At 45.1% G+C, this 12308-nt stretch overlaps 1 protein-coding gene across 3 annotated transcripts in view; it reads right to left on the reverse strand.

The window, feature by feature from the left end:
- Window positions 1–10707, reverse strand: part of LOC134949273 (cytochrome P450 2A6-like) — a 66602-nt gene extending 55895 nt beyond the window's left edge. For all 3 annotated transcript variants that reach the window (XR_010183130.1, XM_063937767.1, XM_063937768.1), the window contains exon 1: window positions 10477–10707. Coding sequence is in view for 2 of the 3 variants with exons in the window: in XM_063937767.1 (XP_063793837.1) it covers window positions 10477–10656 (180 nt within the window). In the remaining variant the exon portion in view is untranslated. The remainder of the gene's footprint in view (window positions 1–10476) is intronic.
- Window positions 10708–12308: the final 1601 nt, after the last annotated feature.

A 12308-nucleotide genomic window follows, 5' to 3' on the forward strand; every position in this document is an offset into this window, starting at 1 on the left:
AAGGGCCTGCTAGCACCTGTAGTCCCACTGTAATAGAAATATGAAAAAAAATTACAAGGCACATAAACCGACTTACACATTCACCCGCACTCAACACTAGATACTTACCTTGTCCATAGTACTGATTAGTCTCCTTCTCCAGTACTAATACAGAGTGTAAAAATAAAAAAATGTGGATCACGATCTATGCAGGACATAAGCACTGTATACAGTATATAGTATATACAGTGTTATCCCGATGAATGAGTGCATATGGTTCTCTGCATTTCTACCAATCAACAGCTGCTGCCATAGCGGCTGTTGCTCCTAAACTCTAGTAAAATAAGGGTTTCACCATCCTGACCCTTGTGAACCTCCTTTTCGATTGACGACAGAAGAAACAATAGCTGGGATGTAGAAATGCCAAGAAGAGAGACTTCAATGAAAACTCATAATTGACAGCTTTGTAGAAATCATTACAAGTGAGTGCTGCTTGTTTTCACTGAATCAGTGATGCACACACATGGAAATTGATTGATAATTAAAAATTGCTATTTATACCTGGTAAAGTACATGGTGCTCATATGCCACTGATGAAGTCTGAATACCATCACATAAGCTTTATCACTTTTTTGTTTTAGTACAGGATCACCTGTCACTTTTTATTGCTTATTTGGTGAACAGTTTTATGATAATGCACTATGCAGTATTATATGCAGCTGTTGATTGGTAGAAATGCAGAGAACAATGTGCACTCATTCATCGGGATAACACTGTATATACTGTATATACAGTGCTTATGTCCTGCATAGATCTTGATCCACATTTTTTTTATTTTTACACTCTGTATTAGTACTGGAGAAGGAGACTAATCAGTACTATGCTCAGTATTTACTACAGAAGGAGAAGGGAAGGGGCCAGAGTTAAGTTGCAAGGACATTCATAAAAATAAGGTAGATGAAAGTACATTTACAGAGGAGAAGGTCCTAACTGAACTTTCAAAACTAAAAGTGGATAAATCAATGGGGCCAGATGGAATACACCCAAGGATACTAAAAGAGCTAAAACATGTGCTGGTGGCACCATTAACATAATTATTTAACCAGTCACTAAATACAGGTGCCATTCCAGAGGACTGGAGAAGAGCAAATGTAGTTCCACTGTACAAAAGTGGAAGCAAGGAAGAAGCAAGTAACTACAGACCAGTAAGCCTTACATCAGTAGTAGGGAAAGTAATGGAAAAACTACTAAAAGAAAGAGTTGTGGAATATCTTAAATCAAACAACTTACAGGATCCAAAACAGCATGGATTTACCGGTGGGAGATCATGCCAAACAAATCTTATTTACTTTTTTGACTCTGTGATGAAAATAATAGATCAAGGGAGAGCTGTAGATGTAGCATATCTAGACTTTAGTAAGGCATTTGACACTGTCCCACATCGTAGACTGATAAATAAACTTGAAAGTGTGGGGGTGGGCTATAAAATAGTTAAATGGATAAGAAACTGGTTGCAGGATAGGAAACAGACAGTTGTTGCAAATGGAGTGCAATCTATGGAGGGAAATGTTACCAGTGGAGTACCCCAGGGATCTGTAATCGGACCAGTTCTCTTTAAGATCTTTGTTGGTGACAGTGCAAATGGTATTGAAGGGAAAATATGCCTTTTTGCAGATGATACAAAGATATGCAACAGGGTAGACACACCAGGAGGGGTAAAACAAATGATTGATGACCTAGCTAGACTTGAAAAATGGTCAAGAACATGGCAACTACAGTTTAATGCAAAAAAAATGCAAAATCATGCACTTGGGTCTCAAAAACCCAAAGGCTAAATATAGTATCAAGGGTACTATAATGGAAACTACTGAGGAGGAAAGGGATTTAGGAGTCACTATTTCAAGTGACTTAAAGGCAGGAAAGCAATGCAACAAAGCAATGAGAAAGGCAAGTCAGATGCTTGGATGCATAGGAAGAGGAATCAGTAGCAGGAAAAGAGAAGTAATAATGCCACTGTATAGGTCATGGGTGCGGCCTCATCTGTAATACTGTGTCCAGTTCTGGAGACCATATCTCCAGAAGGATATAAAACATTAGAGAGTGTACAAAGAAGGGCAACTAAAATGGTGCATGGCCTACATCACAAAACTTACCCGGAAAGTCTAAAAGATCTTAACATGTATAGTATGGAGGAGAGAAGGGAAAGGGGAGACATGATAGAAACTTTCAAATATACCAAAGTTTTTAACAAAGTTTAGGAGGGAAACATTCTTCAAAGGAAGAGAAGTATTAGAACTCGAGGACATACACTGAAACTGGAGGGAGGCAGGTTCAGGGGAAATTTAAGGAAAAATTACTTCACAGAAATGGTAGTGGATAAGTGGAATAGCCTCCCACCAGAGGTGGTAGAGGCTAAGACTGTAGAGCAATTTAAACATGCTTGGGATAGGCATATGAATATCCTTACAAAAAAATAAGGTTCAAAAAGGGTTGAGATTACCTAAAGGATAAAAAAAAGAGGCTGACTAGATGGGCCAAGTGGTTCTTATCTGCCGTCAAATTCTATGTTTCTATGTTTCTATATACAAAAACAAAATACCTTACTGTTTTATATGTCCGATTACGGCTTCTTACGCATGATCTATAATTTCATAAAACTGCAGAATCTCTACCATTCAAACACGATTAAAAAATGAAATTCAAACCAATGTTCCTTGGGCAATGAAGATATGGTATTCCATTGCACCTTGTGGTTAACTGCAGACTCAGCAATCTCATGGAGTCATAAATGGTGGATCTGCTAATTCACAGATTTGTGTGCTCACTGGAATACATACATGCAGTCTATACTGCTTACAGTCTGAGCAGATATGTGACACATCCACCCCACTCAGTACCTACCTACAATCATGCCACTCTATCACTCCCACTGAGTCACCACAACCATTCTACTGGGTTCCAACATCCTTCTCACTCCCTACATTCATTTCATGCAGTGTATTATTAATTATTATAGGTATGATACAATTTGTCTTTTTCAAACTACAGGTCCCACAATGACTGCCAAAATGTCAAACAGGGCCTGCTGGAACTTAACAAACTACAAGTGCCAGCTTTCCCTGGCATCAGGACCATATTGTACCTTTAGTTTGCCAAAGAAAAAGTGTGTGGGAGATTCCCTCCTCTTTTGAAAACCAGCACCGACACGTACAGCCCAGTGTTACAGGTGCCAGGGTGCCCTGGTGCCTGCTTCAAGTGCCAGCAGGCCCTGTCGGTTATTTTTGGCAGCCTGGCCATGCTGATGCATGTAGTTGGCCAAAGACAAATGTGGAGAACCCTGGTGCAAGTGGTTATACTTTGGGGGGAACATGCAATTTTTTGGGACTGGCTACCTTTGGGAAAGTCAGCCCTGGTGTCAACCAGCCTGGGACCTTACTGGAATCATGGTTTTGGAGTAACCAGCACTGGGCTGAAAGCACCAAAGCTTAATACACATGGAGTTTACTCCCATTATTTTAGAAAATAATGATTTCTTTATTTAGTTTGAAAATGGTATGTGGGGAGATATCAGCCATACTTCTCTTAATTGAAGCCTTTTTCACTGCACCAAATAAATGTCTCTGCTTAATATGCACAACAATAGGATCAGCCCTATCTTGAACATGGTAAACACTTTAACAAATTATAAAAAACTAACATTCTCAAACCCTCTAACCCTAAAAGACCCTATACTGAAACAAGAGCTATTTGATAATACAAACCCCTAGTCTTAAATCATCTTGTACACTTCCCAAAATTACTTTTAAAAAACTGTCACATTTGTCATCAGGAAGTATAAGAAAACTGTAACATTTTACACTGTAGATTATTAAAAATTTCTCATGTTTTAATTACTTTTTTTTGCCAAGTTTCAGCTCACTTTTAATTTGTAGTGCCTCAACCACCATGCCTCTATCCTCTCCAAGTTAACATGGTGGAGTGATGTATATTTGATTCAGCCTTAATATAAGTGCATCACTGTGCCCTTACAGTGTGTGTGTGTGTGTGTGTGTGTGTGTGTGTGTGTGTGTGTGTGTGTGTGTGTGCACAAAATTGTTTTTTATGTTTATTATTTATTATTAAAGATGTGCGGTTCGTTTTCCAAGGAAACCGAAACCACCCGAACTTCTGGTTCTGAGAACCTTCAAGCCCATGCTCGGTATTTTCTGCCAGGGTTGAATCCGAAAATAAGGTAAAACATCATCCCACCCAGCATCATATCTTCTGTGTTTTGGATGAAATAAAAGTTATTACCTCATGGTTTGGGTGGCACTTCACACAGAATGCTATAGGGAGAGGGTGTGTGGCAGGCTGCAGTGTTATTTAGGGCTACTGTGACTATGATTAAGGGCTGTGAGATACTAGTCTGTGTCACACTCAGTGTCATCAATGAACTAGTGCTTTGGGCTGCAGCACTGTCTGTCACTGAGCCAGTGTCTGTCATCATCATCATCATCATCATCATCATCATCATCATCATCAAAGGGATGCGGGCTGCAGTGTAAGGGCTGTGGGCTACTGTGTCAGTGTCATCATCATCGTCAGTGAACTAGGGCTGTGGGCTGCAGCACTGTCTGTGACTGTGTCATACTGTCAGCATCATTAGTGAAGGGCTGAAGGCTTCAGTGTAACTGTCAGTAAAGATTGAGGGCTGTGAGCTGCTGTGTCAGTGTCATCAGTGAAGGGCTGTGGGTTACATCACTGTGACTGTGTCAGTGTTAGGAAAAGCTTCATTATTGAAATAAAGTTGTGTTCGGGTCAGGTTCAGGTGGGATGCGGCTAGCATCCTGGCAGTCGGGATGCTGGTGGTCATGTGACCGATGCCTGAATCCCGACACCAGAATACCGGAGCTGGAACACTGACATCCAGAATGTAAGAATCAGGGTAACTATTAGGGTTAGGGCCCGGTGGGGGTTAAGATTAGGTACTGGATGGGGGTTAGCCCATGCCACTACTCCCCAAGTCATGGCCCTAGCCGCCATCCCAAGTGACTTAGCCCTAACTGCCACCCCCACTATCTTAGCCCTATCCTCTACCCCAGGTGGATTAAAGTTAGGATAGGGGACAGGTAAAATAATTACTCCATCCCCTGTCAGCATGTTCATTGTCAGGATGCCGGTGTCGGTTATGTGACTGTCGACATCTTGACCACCGGTATATTGTATCACACCCATTCAGACACCATACTTAAAAAATATAATTCAGTAAGTACCACTGTTACTTACTGCAGCATTAAAAAAGAAAAGAAAAGCGTGTGTTGAGGCACTGTACTTAAAAACAAATAACATTCAGTAGGTGCCACCATTACTTACTGCAGTGCAATAGAAGTAAAATGTGTTGTTGTTCAAGCACTGTTAAGAAAAACCTTTCAATAGGTGCCTCCATTAATTACTGCAGTGTTAAAAATAAAATAAAATGTGTGTTGTTGTTGTTGTTGTTGTTGTTCAGGCACTGTACTCATAAAATAACGTTCAGTAGATGCCACCATTTAAAATAATGCTTTGAGTTGATATGGATCAGTCAATAGAAAAGCAGGAGCAGCAAACCAGTACTAGTGCTGTGGCTGCTGCCAGATATGATAGTACTTCAACATCTACAATACTAAAGGTAGCCCAGGAGACACAAAGTTTAAGAAAGGGCACCTGAAATCTTAAAATGTCACAATGTTAAAGAAAAGAGGTAGAGGTGTCACTTTTAAAACAAACAAATAAATGCCCCAAAAAGGAACACTAAGGCTGAAGAACAATATGTGTGTTCACAAAATAATTTGCAAAATATTAATAAGCAGTCGAGTGCCAGCTACCTGAGATTTGGACAAGCACATGAATTCTCCACTGCCACCACTCTCATCGTCAACCTCCTCATTAATGATCAGTGGTTGTTCTTCCAAAAAATAGTTTTGTGGGGGCCCAAACAAACCAAGCACTTCAGCTACAAAAGTGGCAGTCCCTGTCACTGATGTGTTTGGTTTGTTAAACTGTGCATGTCCTTTTTAATATACAGTACAATATAAAAGTGAGTGGAAGGCCGAAGGGCAATTCCATCTTGCACCACTTTTCATTTCATAATATTTTGTATTTTTTGGGGACATTAGGGATGGTATTTTTTGAATAGACAACATTTTTATTGGTTATTGCTCTAATACATTACTAATGTGCAATACATTTTAACCAGAAGAAAATACAATGTTAATACAATAGCCAATGATTCCTGACAAGGTTAGAAATTAAGGAGAAGCCAAGAAAATGAATAGTTTCATTCAATCATCTTAAATTTTCATAATCCATAATTTAAATATACAGTGTTAATAGCCAAGGATTCATGACAAGGGTTGCAATGAAAGAGAAGCCAGAGTTACAAATTCCAAACCAGCCTACCCCTATCTTAACTTTTTTTAATCATAAATCATCTATATTAACTAAAAAGGCCCACATTTCATGATTTTAGCTGTTTTTATATTTTTTGGGGGGGAAAATACAGATCCAAAACATGTGAGGATGGTTGTGCAAACCCAAAATGAAAACACGAAGATGAATCAAGATACAAAACCAAAACACGGGGTTCAGCGCACATTTCTAATTACTATTATTATTATTATTACTATGACAACATCAATAGAACATTGCAAAATGAATAAGGTATCTCTTTATGAAGCAGTGATAACACCCACTGGCGTATCTATAATGGGTGCAGTGTGTGCGGTGCACATGGGCCCCTGAGTCCAGAGGGGGCCGAACCGCACCCATTTTATAAATACTCACCCCTCCGGAGTCCCACGCCGATGTCTGCGGTGATGTTAAAACGCTGTGAAAATGGCCATTTTCTCAGAGATCTGCGCATGCGCAGTACAAAAATAACTGGGAAAATGGCCACCGCACCATTTTCCTGGAGATCTGCCCATGCGCAATAGAGTCTGAGCGCTCTAGTGCTCAGGCTCTCAGCACTGCCGGCAGAGAGGAGGGGCCCCGAACGGAGGAGGCTGCACCCAGGCCTCCTCCTCTCTTAAAGCGCCCCAGATAACACCTTTCTCTGGTGTTTTCACCAGAGAAAAGAGTTATCACTACTTCTCCTAATGATCTGCTTGGGCACTCTTTAACCACAGCACTGTCACGACCAGGTGAAGAATTTCTCCTAATCATTGTGAAATCTCAACAAAAATGAAACGGTAAGCAGAGCAATAGACCCTTCCCCACTGGATCAGATCATCACTGCACCAGTCATCTTTGGGGAGGATTGATGTCAGGTTCTGAGAGTTATGTAGTAATTTATTTATTTTTTTTGTCAGAAATATGTATACCTGTCAATGAGGTGGTGATGTGTTGCTGTCAATGAGGTGGTGATGTGTTGCTGTCCAGGGGCGTAAGTTTATAGTAGACGCCCTGAGGCGAAATAGATGATGGTGCCCCCCCCAACACAGCCACATGTACACACATGTATACAAATACACATACAGCATCCATATATACACACAGCCACACACACACACACAAATACACACACACAAATACACAGACACACATACACCCCAATCACATATATACATATACGCACACAGCCACATATGTACTGTACAAATGCACACACACACACACACACACACACACACACACACACACACACACACATATACATATACATTTACAAGCTAACAGCCATTGTCCCGACCCTCCAGTCGTCAGTCCCTTCTTCTCACCAGTTAACTTTCTCCCCACATTGCAGCAGCTCCTGGACAGTGGAGGGGAAGGAAGCGGCGTTAGTTGGTTCCGTGTGTCTGCGGGAGGGAGCCGGGCAGCCGCGGTGTCAGCGGGAGCCTGACCTGTGTGTCTGCGGAAGCAAGCCGGGCAGCCGCGGTGTCGGGACGGGAGCTGGAGTGTCAGTGGGTGGGAGCCGGCCAGCCGCAGTATCGGGGCGGGAGCCGGGGTCACGGGCGAGAGCCGGGCAGCATGGGAGTCAGCAGGAGAGATCCCATCAACACGCAGAGTCTGGGGGCGGGACTCGGGAGCTGGGGTGTCGGTCGGTTCGGGCGCTAGCAAACCCCACATCCCCTTTTCTCATACAGTGGAAGTTGCTGGTGCACAGTGATGGAAGTGCACCACAGGCAATGGAGAAGGTGCCCCCTTCACTGCTGGAGCCCGGCGGCAACCGACTCCATTGACTCCGGTACTTCCGCCACTGTTGCTGTCAATGAGGTGGTGATGTGTTGCTGTCAATGAGGTGGTGATGTGTTGCTGTCAATGAGGCGGTGATGGGCTGCTGTCAGTGAGTTGGGGATGTGCTGCTGTTAGTGAGGTGGGGATGTGCTGCTGTTAGTGTTGCGAGGATGTGCCGCTGTCAGTGAGGTGGGGATGTGCTCCTGTTAGTGTTGCGAGGATGTGCCGCTGTCAGTGAGGCGGGGATGTGCTCCTGTTAGTGTTGCGGGGATGTGCCGCTGTCAGTGAGGCGGGGATGTGCTGCTGTCAGTGAGGCGGGGATGTGCTGCTGTCAGTGAGGCGGGGATGTGCTGCTGTCAGTGAGGCGGGGATGTGCCTCTGTCAGTGAGGCAGGGATGTGCCGCTGTCAGTGAGGCAGGGATGTGCTGCTGTCAGTGAGGCGGGGATGTGCCGCTGTCAGTGAGGCAGGGATGTGCTGCTGTCAGTGGGGTGGGGATGTGCTGCTGTCAGTGAGGCGGGGATGTGCTGCTGTTAGTGAGGCAGGGATGTGTTGCTGTCAGTGTGGCAGGGATGTGTTGCTGTCAGTAAGGCATGAATGTGCTGCTGTTAGTGAGGCGGGGATGTGCTGCTGTTAGTGAGGCAGGGATGTGCCGCTGTCAGTAAGGCAGGGATGTGCTGCTGTTAGTGAGGCAGAGATGTGCTGCTGTTAGTGAGGCAGGGATGTGTTGCTGTCAGTAAGGCAGGGATGTGCTGCTGTCAGTGAGGCAGGGATGTGTTGCTGTCAGTAAGGCAGGGATGTGCTGCTGTTAGTGAGGCAGGGATGTGTTGCTGTCAGTAAGGCAGGAATGTGCTGCTGTTAGTGAGGCGGGGATGTGCCGCTGTCAGTGAGGCAGGGATGTGCCACTATCAGTGAGGGAGAGATGTGCTGCTGTCAGTGAAGGGGGATGTGCTGCTGTCAGTGATGTGGGGATGTGCTGCTGTCAGTAAGGGAGTGACGTGCTTTTCTGTGAATGATGCCTGTTTTTACAGTTGTGGAGTGATACAGGGGAAGCAGTCAGGATCTCGACTGTCGGGATCTCGGCAGGCAGAATACCGACACCAGAATCCAGATGCTATTCTGAATGCTGACACCGGCATCCAGAATGATGAACCATCCCGATGCCAGAATCCCGAAAGCCGGAATGCCGAATGAACATACAGTACACCGCAACGGTGGACAGGTAAGCTGGGGGAGGTTAGAATTTGGACTGCGTCCCAGGGGGTTAGGGTTAGACTGCATCCCGGGGGGGGGGGGGGGTTAGGTTTAGGCTGCGGGGAGAGGGTTAGGGTTAGACTACAGGGTTTGGGGTTAGGTTTAGGCAGGGGGGACGGGGGGGGATAGGTTTAGGCACCTCCTGGGGGTGGTTAGGGTTAGGCACTAAGGGGGAGGTAAGGATTAGGCTGCAGATAGGGGGGTTAGGGATGGGGGGGGGATAACACCCCTTACTCACCCCTGCCGGCTTATTAATCAGCGGGATCCTGGTGTCGGTATTTCAAACGCAGGGATCCCATGCGCTGAGATCTCATACTGATCCCTGATCCAGCTGTGGCTCTGTGATGAGGTTTTGATGACAGTTGGATGTACTATAGTTCAGGTGTGCGATCATAGGGAAATAATGTTTAGTCATGTGATCCAAGGTGTCCAGTCATGTTAGTGGGAAAATTACCTACACAATGGCAGTGCAATAGGTTCAGTGGTTTCGTAAGTTTATCGCAATCAGACAAACAATAAGATGTATGGATTATGGCATAAGGCATTTGCTGGTAATAATTTTTGCATTATATGTAATGTACTGTATACTGTATAATTTGCTACATCTTATATGAGGATGGAAGGAAAGACTGAATCATTGGGGTGGTCTTCAGTATGCCGGCTGTCGGCATCCCGGCGCGCAGTTTACCGGCGCCGGAATCCCGACAGCCGGCATACCGACACTTATTCTCCCTCGTGGGGGTCCACGAACCTCCTGGAGGGAGAATAAAATACACGCCACCGTGCCCGCAGTGTGGCGAGCGCAGCGAGCCCGCAAGGGGCTCATTTGCGCTCGCCACACTGTCGGTATGCCGGCGGTCAGGCTCCCCGCGCCGGTATGCTGGTCGTCGGGAGCCCGACCGCCGGCATACCATACTACACCCAATCATTGAGCACGTCATTGACATCAGTGCACCTGGAAGGCACAATCAACCAATTTGCTGACCTCACTCAGAAAAACTAACCCTATAACTCCATAAAGACAGACAATAACAGTACATTAACCCAGCACTCACCTTTATTAAACTAGGCACCAGCCCTTCAGACTTGAGCTGCAGATAGTTCCCTAAAATTGGCAGAGGGAATGGGCCAGGGGGCATCTTCCGTCTCCTCCACACAGATTTTGCATAGGAGAGAACTAACATAACCGTTACAAGAGCCACCAAGCCAATCGCCATACTGTGAATGTAAGTCATGATTCCACAATTCACTGGAGCTGCATCTGAGGATCATCTGCACTGTTTTCTTTTTCTCTTGATGTTTTGGAATTTGGGCGTATGAATGTAGGCAGGATTTAGCTGGATTTGCCAGAAATGTTGTTGGACGGTTTCCTGGTGTGCTTTGACCGGGTAGATCATATTACAGAGGATTTGTTTGAAAAAAGTTGATACAAATATTACATTTATATGTGACAAAAAATATTTAAATAAATATTGTGGTGACATAGAAAATATATGACTGTCAAGATCGGTTCTACGTGCGGGCAAGCAGGGCGGGCGCCTGGGGTGCTACGTCCAGACAGCGTGGCCGCAATCACCCTGCAGGCTCCAGCCACCTGCCGCACCCTGCAACCCGGCTGCTGCAGGCGTCACTGGGCTGCATGGGCACCCGATGCAGCCAAATCCATTGAGGGAGACAATCAGATGCTAGAGGTCCCACTTGACCTCTAGTGTCTGTCTCCCTGCTCTCCTCCAGACAATAGAGGTCAAGTGGAACCTCTAGCAGCTTACTGTCTCCATCAATGGAGTCAGCTGAAGTGGACGCCCACGCAGCCCATGGCACCTGCTGCAGCCGCAGTGCGGGCGGGAGGCGGGACCCCTGGCAACGAGAAGAAACCACTGGCAACGAGAAGAAACCACTGGAAATGAGCCAGAAGCCCTGGCAATGAGCCGAAACCCCTGGGAATGAGCATAGAACCCACAGCATGAAACCCCTGACAAAGAGAATGAAACCCTTGGCAATGAGCATAAGACCCCTGACAACAAGCAGAACCCCTGTCAATGAGCATGAGACCCCTGGTAATGAGCATGGAACCCACAGCATGAAACCCCTGACAACAAGCATGAAATCCTTAGCAACGAGCATGAGACCCCTGGCAATGAGCAGAAACCTCTGGCAATGAGCATGGAACCCACAGCATGAAATCCATGACAATGAGCATGAGACATCTGGCAACGAGCATTTGACCCCGGCCAATAAGCAGGTAATTTAAAAGTAATTAGAAGCCTTACTGGGGGCATAAATTGTAAGAGACATTATTGTGTGTGGGGCATAAAATGGTGTCAGGGGACGGCTGCCCCCTGTCTGGGATTACTCCGGACAGTCTGGTAATTCAGATCTGCGTCCGGAGTCTGGACTGGTAGTAGTTCCGGGCCTATACAGTTTCCGGGAATACTGCGCTGGCACCGTCTGACCTGTCTGACTTCCGTCCGCCCGACTATTTTCGGATCAGATTCATGATGACTCACTGCCACGGCGCGTGCTGGAGGGCTAGGAAATGTTTCCAGGATTCCAGAATTGCTAAAAAGTTATCTTGTGGACGTACTAAGTGTGAAGCCATTATATGTAATGTTTTAGCTTCCAATTCTGTTGAAATGATTCTTTGAAACCTTTGTGATTCTTTTTTCTCTATTGTAAGTGATGCATCCAATAGAAAAAAAAAATATTTCCTTTGTGTATACAATATTATACATATGAAGGTATTCACACTAAAGTCTTAGGTGGTCATTCCGAGTTGTTCACTCGCTGCCGATTTTCGCAGTGCAGCGATCAAGTGAAAAAACTGCAAAAATGCGCATGTGCATGGTACGCAGTGCGCATGTGCTAAGTACTTTCACACAAAACTTTG

This window comes from Pseudophryne corroboree, chromosome 8, assembly GCF_028390025.1.
Source record: "Pseudophryne corroboree isolate aPseCor3 chromosome 8, aPseCor3.hap2, whole genome shotgun sequence".
NCBI classification, from domain to species: domain Eukaryota; kingdom Metazoa; phylum Chordata; class Amphibia; order Anura; family Myobatrachidae; genus Pseudophryne; species Pseudophryne corroboree.